Below are 16,366 nucleotides of genomic sequence, written 5' to 3' on the forward strand. Positions count from 1 at the left end.
CATAGCTTTCCTCCAGCACATCTGTTACTATGGTCAAACCACTATTACCTCCTCTGGCTTCTTCCTATTTCTACCCTAAGCCACTTTGTTTATTCTCAACACAGTGACCAGAGTAACTTCTTAAACCTGTCCGATCACGTTACTTCTTGTCTGCAAACTTCTCAGTGGCTCTCACTTCACTCAGAGTTGAAGCCTGTGAAACTCTCCAGGACCTGCCATCCTTTGGTCCCTGTCTCTCCACAAGGCACTCACTCACTTCCCTCCGGAGCCCAACCTCTTACAGTCAGTTTCTGGAGCATGACAGGTCAGCTGTGTGGCAGGCTCTTGGCTTTGGTTAGCCTACAGTGTCTTCCCTCAGGGCCTGCAGCACTGTGGTCCTGCAATCCCTCAAAGCCTTTGCTCCAATCTCACCTTGTCAATGGAAGGGTGTTGCGACTATTACAGCCAGCTACATGCTTACCTGTGAGACCCCCTACTCCCGTTCTTTCTTCTATCTTTCCTTCATGCATTTCCCCCCTTTTAATATACTATTTATTCATTTATTTATTTACATATTTACTTCTTGCTTTCCCTTTAGAAAGGGAACAGAAATTTTTTTGTCTATTTGGTTTATAATTATTTCCTAAGAGGCTAGAACAGTGCTTCAGAAATAATATATGTGATAAATATTTTTGGATAAGTAGATGAATAAATAGGTTTGAGGGAACACCAAATCATAAATTCGCTCAGAACATTTTACTGGGGTTTGCAAACTGTCATTGGGAACAGAGTGATCGAATGCCACAGGAAACAATGAACCTCGAGAACGCGGAGGATTAGATTATGAAAGACTTTAGGGTAAAGGAGGCCCAGGCCTGAGAACTTTCTTCCTCGCAGGAGTGAGTTGTCAGCAGACAATAGAAGGGTACAATTCACAGTATCAAGGCACAACCAACTGTGCTCGGCCTAGAAACTTACAAGATGATGTAACCAGGTGTGCTGCAGACACGTACGACATCGCATTTAAATAAAACCTAAAATATTTTATATAGTCAGAGCTAAGAATAGTCACTTTACATAGCTTATATGTTTGCCTTATGTTTACCAAAATATTTGAATTTTTTAAATATATAAATTAAAAAAAATCAAACAAAACTTTCATTACGCGGGCAGATGTTCTAGGACTTTCTACATACATATGATTTTTAGTGATGGATAGGAATGGGCTTTATTTGTCTAATTCATCCACCTCTTATGCTTGTATGATCCGGAGTTTTCATCTCCTTTGGTGCTCCCTCAAACCTATTTATTCATCTACTTATCTTATTACCCTCAATAAGAAACCTAGCTCATTTCTCCTTCTTCATCTTCTCATGTGTATCAGGCCACCACAGAAACCCAGGGCTCTTGGTGAGACCCATCATGGATAGCTAGTCAGCCCTCAGTCTGCTCCACCCGCACAGCTCTTGTTGCCTTTCCATCGCATCACCAGCTTTGGATGAACAAATCTAACACACTCATACTCACGCAAGCACACATTCATTCATGTGCTCTTACCATGACACTGTGGAAAAGGGGATACCTTCCAGACATGGAACATTAATCACAGGGAGGTGACTCCCTACGAGAGTCAGAGAGGTACTCCGCAGAGATCCAGGACCCAGAGCTAGATTTGTACCTGGAGGTCGGTGCCTGACTCTAGGGTCTTTGCTCTGCATGGTTTCTTCCAGTCATTCTATAGTCCCTGAAGCAGCCTCGGTCAACAGCTCTTTGTCTTCAGTGTAATACTGTCTCTCAGTGTCAGAGACTCCTCTGGTTGACTTTGTTGTCCCCAGTTCCCACTGCATTCCCATCTCCTACTTTCTCTCTTCTCAGACTTTGAACATTTCTAAAAAGAACTCCCAAATGCAATGCACCCCCTTCGTTTTGTGGCTTCCTAAGGCACACACTGACTGTCCTTGCCCATGCTGCCTCACTGGGTCCCACTGTACAAGTGATTTCGTTACACGGGCTTCACCTTTCTCAGGCAACTCAACCTCTTCATTAATGCGATTGCCTGCCCAACATCCTTTATTGTGGAGGCTTTCTTGTGTACCCTACTTAGCACCTCTAGTGCATACAAGATGCATGTAGCAACAACGCCTCCTCCCCTTTGACACCCATACCACTGTCACCCTCCAGCTGTGAAAACCGAAACAACTCCACACGCTATAAAATGTCCCCTGGGTAAAAGATCATCCTAAGTTGAAAGCCACTGTGTTCTAAGCTCTCATGCATCCTTCTGTTCCAAGGGACTAGATCCTACATTTTTTTTTTCATAGCATCTAGATCAGTAACTGACATATAACCAGTTATTCAGTAAATAATTATTCAGTAAATAATTGCTGAATAGGTCCCGATGGGTCTTCTCACCATTGTAATAGGCCTTGTCAGTAGCCCTATCACGCAGGATCCCAAGCACACACAGACCATGTGTTCTGACCATGACCTTTGACTAGGGGATCCTGTGAGGCAACAAAGTTGAGGGAGAGCTTTGAGAGCTTTAGCTAAAATTTGTTGTTGGGGGCCACAGCCTAAGACTCCATCCCAGGCCAGGCGTGGTGGCACACGCCTTTAATCCCAGTACTCAGGAGGCAGAGGCGGCAGATTTCTGAGTTCAAGGCCAGCCTGGTCTACAGAGTGAGTTCCAGGACAGCCAGGGCTACACAGAGAAACCCTGTCTGGTCTGGTAGTAGTGGGTTATCATCCAGCATCAAGCACTGGATCCAGAAGTGCTAAACAGAATTATTGAAAATTCAGTTATACCCGTTCTATTAGGATTAGCATTCAGGGGTCAAAGAAGACACACCCCATTTTCTTATAGAAAAAGAATTGTCCTTGACAACTGATTAAGAGCTTCATTTGGGAGTAATAGACTAAAGTAATAAAACCCATCTTCTAGGAATCCTATTCCCAACTTTTACCAATGCACCCCTTATCACATACTTGGCAACATGTACCCAAAGCTATCACTGTACCATGTACTAGCCTGTACTAACTGACACAGGACTCTCATACTGAAGTAGGTTCTACTTTATATGTGATGGGTAATCTTCATTGTCAACTTGACGAGATTTAGAACACCGTGGAGAATGGTGAGGTCCTCTTTTAGGTGAGTCCTTGAGGATCTTTCTAGAGAGGAGTAACTAAAGACTTAAGACCTACACTGAACGCATGTAGCACTGTCCCATAGGCTAAGGACTCAGACAGAAGAGAGAGGGAAGAGGGAGAGGGCCAGTCAATCGTCATCACTCTTCCTTCCCTCCACTTCCTGTTGACCATGAGATCAATGGTGTTTCTCCTCTATAGCTCCTGCTACCAAGATCTTCTGTCCAAGCACATAGGTACAAGCAACCAGTACTGAGCCCTTTGAAACTACTAGCCAAGATGGACTCTTCCTCCCTTAAATTGCCTGTGTCTGATATCTTGATCACAGCAAAGCAAAAGTAGTGAACGTATATGGCGGTAACAGGACCTCAACACTACAGACAAATAGATTAATGAGCAGTCCAGCATTCTGTCCAGTCATGTAGTATCTGAGTGAGAATTTAAGCCCAGAGAGCTTCCTCAGAGTCCAGGAGCATAGCAATAAGATGAGATGTGATTAAGAGAGCAGGGAAGCCAGGCAGTGGTGGCGCATGCCTTTAATCCCAGCACTTGGGAGGCAGAGGCAGGCAGATTTCTGAGTTCGAGGCCAGCCTGGTTTACAGAGTGAGTTCCAGGACAGCCAGGGCTACACAGAGAAAACCTGTCTCGAAAAAACAAAGAGAGAGAGAGACAGAGAGAGAGAGACAGAAAGCAGGTTCTCAGTTTCCTCACCAGTTCCCTAGTACCCAGTCAACTTCTGTTCACTGTGCTCTCACCAGACAAACTTATGGTAAATACGGAGCAGATGTGGTCTCCTCTAAAGACAGACGGAGGAAGAGGGCTGAGGAAGCCAATGGAGTCTTTGGTCCCTACAGCTCCTGTTGTCTGAGCCCTACTCAGCCCCTGACTGAAATAAGATGTTTCCATATGGGATCTAGTGAGCACACCTCTCCTTACTTTTAGGGAAGCCTCCTTCTGCGTAAGGTCTTCATGGCCAGGGCTGTGATTAGAGGCAATTCCAGGTTTGTAAACCTGACTCCTCTGCTAGTCAGGACCAGCAGGGAGATTGGTATTAAGGAATTGACTCCTGTGACCTTGGCGGTTAACAAGCCTATGGCAGGAAGTTCAGAGACACGAGCTAGTTTGAGCCCAACGGGAATCTGCAGACAGAACTCCTTCTTGCTCAAGACTGTTGTTTCTCCCACAGAGGCCCTCCTTTGTAGATAAGACTAACAGTACCATGCAGGATAAACCTCCTGTGATGGTTTGTATATGCTCAGCCCAGAGAGTAGCACTATTAGAAGCTGTGGCCTTGTTGGAGTAGGTGTGTCACTGTGGGTGTGGGCTTTAAGACCCTCACCCTAGCTGCCTGGAAGTCAGTCTTCTACTAGCAGCCTTCAGATGAAGATGTAGAACTCTCAGCTCTGCCTGTTCCATGCCTACCTGGATGCTGCTGTGCTCCCACCTTGATGATAATGGACTGAACCTCTGACTGAACCTGTAAGCCAGCCCCAATTAAATGTTATCCTTTGTAAGACTTGCCTTGGTCATGGTGTCTGTTCACAGCAGTAAAACCCTAACTAAGACACCTCCCTAACTTAAAATCCATCCATTTAAGTATTAATCTCCCCAAAGACATTTTCACAGAAACATTCAGAATATTTGAACAAATTGTATCCAGGTACCACACATGGCCCAGCCATGTTGGCTCACGGCATTAGCTATCACAGCACTTTAGATTTGAATACAGAGCCTGGCGTGTCACTCAGTGAGTGAGGTGCATGCTCTTTAACCCTAAATACCAGAGTTCAATTCCTGGAACTGATGCTACAAGGTGCCACACACACACACACACACACACACACACACACACACACACACACACACGCATGCACACATGCACGCACGCATGCACGCACGCACGCGCCCATACATTCATCATATATACCCAATAAAAACTGTAAACAGACAGATACATTTTAAAACATACAACTCTGAAAGAGAAACCTCATTGTCACCATTCAGGCAGGACTATCTTAAAGTAGGAGAGGACTGTCCCTAGTTCACTGAGCCCCAGTTCATCTCCCCCCCACCCCCCCAGTACTGTGGCCTGAAAACCCAACAGTGTTCTCCCAACCTTAGTTTTGTTCACTTAGGCAGCCTGAAATTTGGGAGGAAGGCTTTTCAAAAATACTTATGCTTTCCTGATTCAGTAGCAAAGGCAATTCCCTTTTCTTTGAAAGTACAGCCTGCCTTGCAGTGGCTTCAGTTACGTAAAGATTCTGATCTATTGCTCCGAAGATCAAACACAGTCACAAGCCAAACAGCTTACTTCTGCCTATGCATAGACCTGTCCCCTTCTACCACCACTAATGCACACAAACAGCTGCTACCTTGTGTGCCCTAGCTCAGCATGAGTTCCCCAAGTGCTAAACATATTTATTCAATGTTAACATACTCCATCAAAATTCACCCCAATGCAGATACCAGTGATCGTTAGATTCAAGGGCATTTCCTGCTTAGGTTATTTAGGTCTTCGGGGAGAGTGAGTGAATTGGTGTGCTCCCTTCCACAGATATTCTTGATGACAGAAGTCAGCCGGTGTCCTTTGACAATGAACCTGCACAGAGAAAGTTCTTGCCCGTGTAGAAAATCCCCAGTTTATCCAAGAACCCATGTACATTAACGAGGGCCTTGTCAAAAGACACCAAATGCTTAAGGAGTGAGCAATGGCCATTTGCTTGATGGAAGGTCCCGTGGGAAGGACACTCAAAACTGAGGATTTTTGCAGGAACCCAGCTTTCTCTCCCAGGCTTATGTCTGCATTGTTCTTTCCGTCTGCTTCTTGTTCCCCAGCAAAGATCCTTAATGATACACCATTAGTAAAATGGGCATCACATCCAGATAGGATCTCTGTAATCTTTCCACACCGGGACATCTCTTCCCAGCTAGGTGGTACCTGAACTATTTGTTACCTGTGATCCCGCCTCCTTGAATCTGGGATGGGTGTTTGAGGGGTTCCTTTCTCCCAGGAGGCTCATAGTGACCATAACAGAGATTTGATTGTGAACAAGCATTCACTAAGGAGCATGGGTTGGTGGGGGGCAAGGTGGGGAAGAAAGCATGATTTCCCAAAGCAGTATGTACGATCCACCTCTGGGCAAGCAAAGCCATAGAAATGAAAAGCCTTTGCTCAAGCAGGCTGGGAAGTAATCACTGTGTCTTCAGTTTCTGAGATTTACCAGCAATGTCTCAATTTAGCTGCTGGCGTAGGCAGTGCTGAGTTTCTTCTGGATCGGTGCCTCAGAGGAGAGCCATTCCAACGGAATGTGGGCTTCATAGTAACTGGCAGGTGTCTGGTGATTTTTTTTTCCCTTAAAAACAAGCTTTAAAAAAATCACCCAGTTTCAGGAGCTGCCCTGAGCTAAAAATTGTGGATAATTTTAGGTGAATCTACTCCAGAGGGCTGCAGGAAAAAAAAAAGCCTCACAAATTTGGACCCCCAGATGAGCAGTACTGATCTTTTCTGAGACAGTGCCTTTTTATAGAGCTCTGTCTGTCCTAGAGCTCACCAGGTTACGTTTGAAGTCACCCTCCTGCCTCCATAGTGCAGGGCATGGCAGACTGGATACTTGTAAATTCACTCTAAACTAGTCATGGCCTCTCCCCATCCACCCCTCCATCCCCCCCCCCCCCCCCCCCGTGTCACCAGGAGAAAAGTCAAACTTCTTTCTCTGCCACAAAAGCCCACCACTAGATCTAAGCTTTATGGCCGTTTGGGACAGGAATATTTTAAATGAGTTGACAGGTAGTTTGGGGAGGCTCAACGCTGGTAGCTTTTCTCTAGTTTCCTGATATCAAATCAATAGCACACATGGGTGGAAAGTCGGTAGCGAGAGAAGGAAAAGCCATAGGTTGTGGTTTTCGCATGAATACTGGTCCAACTTAAAAAGCTATTCTTTATTCTAAGCTTGTGCCCTTTATACAGGTGGGGTGTTAATTATCTTGTAGGTACACCTATATACTGCTTGTTTGTTTGTTTGATTACTCATTTATTGAGTCAGTCTCCCTAAGTAGGGCAGGATAGTCTTGAACTGTAGACCCTTCAAATGCTGGGCAGCAAGTTTATGCCACCATACTTGATACCTTTCTAAGAAATGAAGGTCACCTGAGATAATTTTTTTTCTAGATATATTGGCCAAGAAGGGAATAACTCTGTAATAGGCCCCAATCCACCTTGTTTTCTTTTGTTTCATATTAGACTGTGAAATTTTGGTGAATAGTTACATTGGGGAAGTCCACAATAGGAGAAAAGAAGTGGGTCTGGGAGTGGATACAGTTGGGTAGATAGTAATGGTTCTTGGCCTGGCTTGTCCCCAAGGTCCAGTGTTGTTGGGAAAGGAGTTTAGGGAAGACTCTAGAAGCCTGGGAGTCTGGATCTGGATAGAACATTGGGAGATATTCCAGGGAGCAAAAGGTGAGGAGAGGCTGTGTGTCTCCCACACAGTATCCATCATGTGCCTCCCAGCTGTAGTCAGGTCCCCTGATCTAACCTTCAAATAACCTCCTAGAAGGGAGTGCCCCAGGCGCTCTCTCTTATCACTGAACTCCAACCCCTGCCCTGGGTTGTTGTTTTGAGACAAAGTTTGGTGAAGGCCAAGCTGGCCTGTAATTTGCCCCATAGTTCAGACTGACCTCCAACATAAGATCTTCTTGCCTCTCCCCCACCGGGGTATGCCCAGCTGTGTTTGCAGAAATTCTGACTCCTTCCTGTAGTGAGTCCATGTGAACCGGACTCCGCAGTCATCTCACTCACAATCTCTACTCTGCCCCACACCTCAAGGTCCTGTTTCCTAGAACTGTATTGTCTGTGGGCTCACAGGTCACAGGCTCACTGATCTCACTCGTTTCAAGCCAGCTTGTGAAATAAAGAATTGCCTGAACGAACCACAGAGCATATGGGCGCTGGAGCCCAAGCTGAGCTGCCTGCCTCTGGGTGGGCAGGGGTGGTGGTGGAGGAGACTGGTCTTGGGGGTGGGGGTGGGGATGGGGGTGGGGGCTCCTCAAAGGAGCTACTGGATCTGCAAATCAGCACACAAGAAGGCACGGAAGCCTCACAAAGGTGGGGACAAGCTGGCCACAACTGCCATTTTTAAACAAGTTAGTTACAGGGAAAACATGACATTATTCCAAGACAAAAGAAATCAGTTGTGTTGTGTTTATGCTCATTCTAACAGTCTGTGGGTGAGAAAGAGCATTAATTCCAGCAGAAGCAACAGTAGTGGGAGCAAACATTTGCCTTGGATCTGTGACACTCTCTGCCCTTGCCACTAAAAACATTTTCTTCTTCTTTTTTTAATTTTTATTTTATGTACATTGGCCTTTTGCATGCATGTATGTCTGTGTGAGGTGTCATATTCCCTGGAATTGGAGTTACAGACAGTTGTGAACTGCCATGTGGGTGCTGTGAATTGACCCAGGGTCCTTTGGAAGAACAGCTGGTGCTCTTAACTACTGAGCCATCTCTGCCAACCCCACTACAGTCATTTTCTATTTCTAGGCACAAACTCGGCCTGCACCCAATCATTATTATGATTGCTTTGTTTCTGTGGACCAGTATGGGCTAGGGACTCTAAGAGCAAGTTCTCAGCACAAAGGAGATGTGCCTAGAAGGTCAAAGGACAGCAAATAAGAGACAAAGAGGAGACAGAGGATGAGGGAGAAGGGGAAGGGATCGAGGGAGGGGAAAGGTATTTGTCCCAGAAGGGTGTCACAAAGGACTGCCTCTGGATAGAGAGGAGACAGACATGACCAATAGGAAAATGGCCATTTATAAATGTAAAAGGGGAATCCCAGTGTTAGAATGAGGTGTTTGATTTTAATTGGGCATGTTAATTAGGTGAGTCAAAGGGGGCTTTTGATTGCTGGACTTCAATACTTTCATAGCTGGACCTTGGTGGCCAGCCTCAGGAGGAGGAAGTGGCCAAAATAGGCGAATAGACCTTAGGGGTTTATTTAGGGTGTAATCTAACTGTTTAGAAAGGCAGAGGGAATGGAGAAGAAGAGCAAGGCCTGCCAGAGCTGTGTTTGCCATACTTGGGCTAGCCAGCGTCCCTTCAAGTTCTCTAACGGCTCAGCAGAGCTCACTGAAGCTGCAGTTAAACCCTGCTGGCTTGGAGCTAGAAAACCACTTCCATGTTCACAGACGCAGCAAAGACAAGAGCTCCGTCTTTTGTGCACCAAGTCTCAGAGGTGGCATCCCATTGTTTTTACATACTCTATCTGAGAGAGGTAAAGAGTCCAATGCCTAGGATGAGGGGTTGATCATACCTGAAAGTAGTTAGCACCAGAGGCCAGCCTAAAGGATGCCTATCCCAGCTACCCGGCTTATCCTCATATTAATTACAGTAATAATGGTCCATTAGCTTTGCAGGGCTGGTATGAGAGTACTCTGGGAATGGAGAGGCCCTGGAAATACAGTGCAATCAAAGTTTCTTACTGTACCCTCAGATCAAATGATGATAATGAACCTAGAAACCTGCATTTAAGCAGAACCCCCAGGCATGTATCAGGCAAACTGGACCATAAGATTACACACACACACACACACACACACACACACACACACATATATATACATATACACATATATATACATACATATGTGTATATATATGTATATATATGAAACATTTTTATATGGTTTTTCTTTCCACAAACAATAGATTAAAAGCATTCAAGAAGAGGTGAAAGGGAGAAATTTCTAATCCTTAGCTGCTGTACTGGGATCTTGCCATCTAAGTAAATGTCTGAGTTTGCTCTCACGGTAACTTAGCTGCCAAACACACTGGCAATTCCAACACTTCACAAATGTAACCTCACTGGAGGAGTGTCTTGGACCCTGTTCAGAGGCCACCATCATTCCTTTATGATCAAAACCCCACTCTATACAACTACCTCCTCTTCCCTTCCAGCAGCCTGTGACTCCAGGTCACCATGGCAGCCCCTTGAACAGTCAATGTGTTTGGCGCATACAAATAAGCATCCTTAAGTTTAAAACACCCTGGAGGGCACTTGGTGGTGCCTTGTCAATGGCGAATACTCATTATTTCACGCAGAAGAAAATGGAGTGGTTTAGCTATGGCTCATGGCAGAAGGACACAGACAGACAGACAGACAGACAGACACTGGATGGTACAGGGACATTGCATTAAAACCATTCCTCCCCCCCCAGGCCACGGGGAAATCTAAGACCCCATAGATAAGTAGTCTCCCACTTCATCCCTAGACAGCCTCTGCATCTACTTGCCTTACACGTAGCTGAGCCTTTCCTGTCATAACACATGGCCTTCCTTCCCCTGGTTCTGATCTCATGAGAAACAATCAAAGCCTTTAAAAGTCCATATTCTGCATCTGCTCAACATTATTCTGCCCTTGGGGAGGTGGGGACTCGTGACAATTCTTTGTATCTTTTTCTGTCTTGAGCTGCTTGGCCTATTTCTGATAACAAGAAACCTTTTTGTTGCTGTTGCTGTTGTTGTTGTTATTGTCTTGTTTTGTTCTTAGTGAATCAAACTGTAAATCATATTCAGGAAGGCACAACAAAAATAGCATTTGATTATTTTTATAAATCCTACCAATGTCTGGAGGTCCTAATAACGTGCTGTGGCTTAAAGAGATATGTAAAATTCGGTCAGTTTTTTCCTACTGCCAGCTAAAAATAAATCAGAATTCTGGCCTAATCTAGAATGACTAAGTTCTACTGATGTTTGATTCCCAGGGCATCTAGAATTAAAATCAGAGATCGTCTTTTTTTTTTCCTTTCCTAAACCCCTATACATAATTAGCCTCTCTTGAGTCTTAACTGTGGAGTGCTTCCAAAAATCGTCTTGAAGTCTTTCAAAGCAACTCTCAGATTAGTTGATGTGCTTGCCAGCTTTGCCCACTGTTTACTTGTGACGGCTATAGGAGGAGGCAGAAAGGGAGCGCTCACACTGTAGACTTGTTCATCCAACCGAGGTGCCAATGGGAACCTGTCAAAGCTGAGGCTAAACCAGAAAAGTCTGATCTCTTCACCCTCAACTCTGAGTTCATTATCATTCAAAAAACAAACATATCCCATCACACTGACCGAATTTCCACACATGCTAAGTACACAACTTTTTTTTTTTTTGCTATTGTCATCTGTATTCTCAATTCTCAAGTATATAATTTTATCAAGAGGCAGTGGACATTTAACTAAGCCACAAAATCCTGTCACTACATCTGAAGAAATCATCTTTAGGATTTCACAAATTCCTTGTTTTAGCAAAACCCACTCCTAGGGGTCACCAGTAGGCAACACACCCATAAACACGCTGTGACATTAAATGGTAAAGCCCATCTTACTCACAAGAGGACAGGATCATGGCGACCCTGCTTGCTGGCCATACACAGAAGCCTTGGTTCTTCAGCTCTGTTCCACTCACGGTAACACATCTTTCAACTGAAAGCATAGTTGTTGGCCTGTGACGTTTCTCACAGGCAAAGTTTACCCCACCTAATTTCCTGTTCTGAAAACCTCAAGAGTGTGTGAATGACAACCCAGTGGCCTACATAAGAAACTTCAGAGCTCTGTATCCAGATCTGAAGTGTTAGCACTTCCTTATACCTACGCTGTGGGTGTGTCTAGAAAACACTTTGAAGAAATCACAGAATTTCGGTAAAAGGGGCCTTCATAGTAGTCAACTTAAACTGTCTTCCCTGTGCTGATACTGGAATAAAGGACCATACAAGAAGAAATTTTACTTACTGGAGGGCTCATAGTGGTACAGGGAAAATCGACTTCTAGGATCATGAATATCCAAACTAGGATGTTTGGCCCTCTGATTTAGGACTGACTCTAAAGACTTGGTTTGGGATTAGGGGAGAATCTAAAGATCTGTTTTAAAAACTGGCTGAAGCTAGGTGTGGTGGCAAAAGTCTTTAATCCCAGCACTCTGGGAGGCAGAGGCGAGTGAGTTCAAGGCCAGCCTGGTCTACATAGAGTTCCAGGACAGCCAGGGTTACATAGAGAAACCTTGACAGACAGAGAGAAAGACAGAGACAGAGAGACAGACAGAGATACAGACAGAGACAGGAGAGGCAGAGAGACAGACAGACAGACAGACAGAGACAGAGAGACAGAAAGACAGGGACAGAGAAAAGAAAAGATTTAGCCTCAGCTTTGACAGGTTCCCATTGGCACCTCGGTTGGATGAACAAGTCTACAGCGTGAGCGCTCCCTTTCATTTGTTCTGTTTTCCCATAGGAAGCATTTGTATGGGCTATGGAAATGGCTCAGTGAGCAAAGTGTTTGACACTGAAGTATAAGGACCCAAGTTCAGAGCCAGAAAAGTTACATAATTGACAAGAGAGCACGGTCTCCCACCAGTAAACCAAGTGCTTGGGAGATGGAGACAAGAGATCCTGAGGGCAAACTGGCTAGCTAGACCAGCCAAATCAGCCAGCTCTGAGTTCAATGAGAGATTCTACCTCACTACACAAGGTGGAAAGCAATCGAAGAAAACACACAGCATCAACTCTAGCCCCCATATGCACACAGGCACATATGCACACATACACACATGTATCCTGCCCCCTGAGACCTACATGTGATAAGAAAGAGTATTTCAAATTGTTCACACAGGAACTCAACCTTCTTGTAACTTTCCTGAGCACACCCTGGTTCCTTTCACAGCTCATCCAGATAAAAGGAGAAGATAGGTGGGGCCTATCTTAGCAATAATAGTAAGGCATGCCTGCATATCACCAGCTGCTTGAAGGAGTTGATTAAAAAGTGTGTATGGTTTTGTGATGTGGGGAGTTGGAAGGAATATGGCACATTATGATGAGAATATTTCATTTTTTTATCCATTATAAAAGGAATGAGCTTAGCCTTCGGCCCAACCTTCAATATGGCGGCACAGACTCTTAACCAAATCGGTGGTTCTCCATGGTCAGAGGGAAGTCAGCAGCCAGCTCCAGTCTGTGTGCTCACCACATGCTCCAGGGTGGGAGGGATTACAGGGGCTACTGATATGGGAAGGGGGAGCTCTCAAATACCAAGAACAGTGTGTTGGATAGGAAATGGTTTCTACTGATGGGAACATGTGGGGCAACGGGCTACGCAGAGACAGCCTGGTCTCCAATCGAGCTTAGGTCTTGAACCTTGGTGGGACCCAGAGGGTGGTAATTTCCACCTACATGGGACAGAAGACGTTTCATCATGTCTCCTGGACCCCTGACTCCTGTCAAAGTTACAGCCCCCACAGGAGAGGCACATGCTATCAGTCTCGTAGGAACAGCACCAAGCCTTTCCACATGCAAATAAGGTTTCCCCCAAACTCTCAGTCCAAGCCAATGAGAGGTACCCGCTGTCGAACCCTGAATCACCCCCAGTACTGTATATAAATCCATTCAGGGAATTAAAGGTACGTGAGAACTACTTCTTCCTCTGAGTCTTTTGTTCCAAAAGCTGTATGTAACACTTGGGAAGAGATCTTCTCTCCCGAAGAGCCACCTGAGGTCCCGCCCCACTCCTCACTGGATAGTCGGCTTCTCATTGGCTCAGCCCCACTCCACTCAGTTCAGATTGGCTTGGAGTTACTGAGCGACCTGGAAGGCACAGCAGAGACTTCGTCTCCCTGCCTGCACTCACTTCCCTACACTGGAACCCTCGTACCAGGCCTGGACAGGGATCTCTGTGGAAAACCTCTGGCACCCACAAGAACTGGGTTAGCTTCTTCTCCTGAAGCTCGTGAGGAAAAGGAAACTGCAAGCGAAATTCACTGAGAGAAACTGGACATCAGGGCCTGGTGCAGGGTTGGGATGGAGACTTTCACTAATCCAGGGATCCAAGTCCAACCAGGCTTCTTGAAAAACACATGGCAGCTTGGAACACTTTCTCCCTAGTTCCTTTGGCAGCATCCTGGACTCCCACAGATAAGCCATTCTGGGGACCTAGTTGGATTATATACCACTTGGTTCTAACACCTCTGGTCCAGAGCCTAGCACTTCAACAGGAGCATCTTCAATGTCCTGGAAACATTCTTAGGACTTTGGAATTACTTAATTCTGACATGAAAATTCCTACCTAATTCTAATCAGCTCTGACCACAATGCTCAGGTCAGATAGTTCATCACAGACCATGGCTCGAGAGGGGCAAGCACTGCTATTTGTACGAGTCTGCTTGTGAATCAAGTATCTAACAACTAAGGGATCCAGGCAGTCTTCTCTTCAGAAAGCCATATTTGATCCCTGGGTGAGATAGAATTGGCAGCTGTCAGATTTAGGACTAGACATTCTCTACTCCTAAAACTTCCCATTAAAGGCAGATCTCTGCAAGTTTGGGGATAGGATGGTCTACGTAGTGAGACCCTGTCTCAGAAAACAAAAACAACAAAAATTTCAGCTAAAGAGATAAACGTATGTTACTTATAAATATATAACTTTATATATTATATGTATTTACAATATATACAATATACAAATTTTTAAGCATACTACTAAGAACAAGTTTGGAAAGAGATGTTTCCAAAACAGAGGATTACTACGTATCCAGGTGGGTTCCTGCTTTTCCTAGAACTCAGTGGTAGACAACACTCCAGGCCCAGGTTTATGTAAAAGCCAAAGGGCATGGAAGAGACGCTGGGACATGACTCGTCCCCATCACAACCACCCTGGCTTTCTGCTAGCATCAGCTAGCATAGTCCCATGTTCATCTCCTGAGGCCTGGGCACAGAGCCTGGTATACATGGCTGGCACTCAAACCCTTGAAGAAATGAGCAAAATGAGTGCTTCAAGTCACCAGCTCTGAGAGACCATCTGTGCAGCCGGCAAAGCAGCCACTGAGCTCAGGCTGGATCAGCAGCAGATGCGCTGGGGCTCCCGTGTTGTAAGCAGAGCAGTCTATACTCCCAGGTGCCAAGAGAATTGCGTTCCGATGGCACACCATTTCTTCCTCTTGCCTTGGAAACTGGGGCCACCATTCATCTTCCAAAAGTTTCTTCACATTCAACTAGTTCATCTATCGTACGCAGCAAGTCTTCAAAGGAAGGCCTTCCCTCTGGTCTCTACAGTTAAAAATCGAAGAGAAGCTATGAGTTTCAGAAGCGGCTCCCCAGAAAATTCTTACTGCTCAAATCCTGCGCGACTCTGCAGAGGCAAGACTCCTGGGGAATGGGGAAACACAGGATGATTTCTCTTTGCCCTAACCAACCCCAAAGCTGCTGGGTTCGTTTTGGAGCCCTTGTCTTACTCATTTTGAGGGCCCTCTGTGACCCCCCACTCCATCTCCTCATCAGCTAACCTCATTTCCCACAAAATTCAGACTAAGCTCTCCTGGCACACACACCATGTTTATAACCAAATCCTCCACTTTGCTCACACTGCTCTCCCTGCTACCACTTCCCACCCAATTAGCCTCTGTGCACCCCAGTCAGTGCTGGTGGGAGGTATTATAGCAAGTGATGGCTTCGGTGCAGGATGGGCCTCTGATGTTCTGGAGGTAACTGGCCCCGGGCAAGTATCACCCTCGTGAGCCTTATGGTCACAGTACAAGCATCTATGCCTCAAAGGGTTACTCTGAAAATGAAATCTAAAGGGTTGGATATGAAATATATGTGAACTGCAGTCTTTCAAGGGTCTCTCTGGGGTTTAATGTCTTCTACGGAGGTGGTATTTCAATGTTTCTAGAGATTAAGTAAGATACCTAGAGACAATGGGTTTAAAGAAAGTGAAACTTTCTACCTCACAGTTACTGGATGGAGAGAAGCAACTTCTCTGGGCTTTTTCCAAGGTCCAGCTATGGGGGGGGGGGGGGGGCACTTGGGAGTGAAATGTCAGCCTGAGTATATTAAGCTAACCATTAGCATTGTTTGTGTCTTCAGAGACTTCTCACTATTCAGCACCGAGACAAAGCTTCCTGCTAGAGTTTGACATTCCTGTGCAAGAGCCAAACCGTCACTGGGCTGCAAGAACTGTACCTTCCCTATCCACTGGGCCCAACCATGGATCGTTTCATAGACCAGAAAACAACACAAAGGAACAGCCGTACCTCTTGCCAGCATCTCAGCATCACCTCATACAAATATTTGGAAGCCAGCTTTGGCCGGTGGAGGCGGTGGCCACGAGTCACCATGGTTACCACTTCGTAATTGGTGTTCTTCTCAAAGGGCATCCTGCCTTCTGTGAATATTTCCCACATTAGCACACCTACAAAAACGATAAGGTTACTCAATG

General features: G+C 45.5%; 2 protein-coding genes across 14 annotated transcripts in view; both read right to left on the reverse strand.

Annotated features, from left to right (window-relative positions):
• The window catches only part of Txk (TXK tyrosine kinase), a 57,015-nt gene extending 45,204 nt beyond the window's left edge, over positions 1–11,811 (reverse strand). For 3 of the 4 annotated variants that reach the window (NM_001289494.1, NM_001122754.2, NM_001289495.1), the window contains exon 1: positions 11,498–11,596. In NM_001289494.1, the coding sequence (NP_001276423.1) occupies positions 11,498–11,513 (16 nt within the window). In that variant the 5' untranslated portion in view covers positions 11,514–11,596. Of the gene's footprint in view, positions 1–11,497 lie in introns of all 4 variants that reach the window. The other variant, XM_011240722.1, reaches the window with a different exon arrangement.
• Positions 11,812–14,536: 2,725 nt separating this feature from the next.
• The window catches only part of Tec (tec protein tyrosine kinase), a 112,937-nt gene continuing 111,107 nt past the window's right edge, over positions 14,537–16,366 (reverse strand). For 6 of the 10 annotated variants that reach the window (XM_006503846.4, XM_006503848.4, XM_011240719.3 and 3 more), the window contains 2 exons: positions 16,182–16,339; positions 14,557–15,198 (listed from right to left, as the gene is read on the reverse strand). In XM_006503846.4, the coding sequence (XP_006503909.1) occupies positions 15,115–15,198; positions 16,182–16,339 (242 nt within the window). In that variant the 3' untranslated portion in view covers positions 14,557–15,114. Of the gene's footprint in view, positions 15,199–16,181; positions 16,340–16,366 lie in introns of all 10 variants that reach the window. The other 4 variants (NM_001113464.2, NM_013689.5, NM_001113461.2 and 1 more) reach the window with 1 other exon arrangement.

This window comes from Mus musculus, chromosome 5 (genome assembly GCF_000001635.26).
Source record: "Mus musculus strain C57BL/6J chromosome 5, GRCm38.p6 C57BL/6J".
Classification (NCBI taxonomy): Eukaryota; Metazoa; Chordata; class Mammalia; order Rodentia; family Muridae; genus Mus; species Mus musculus.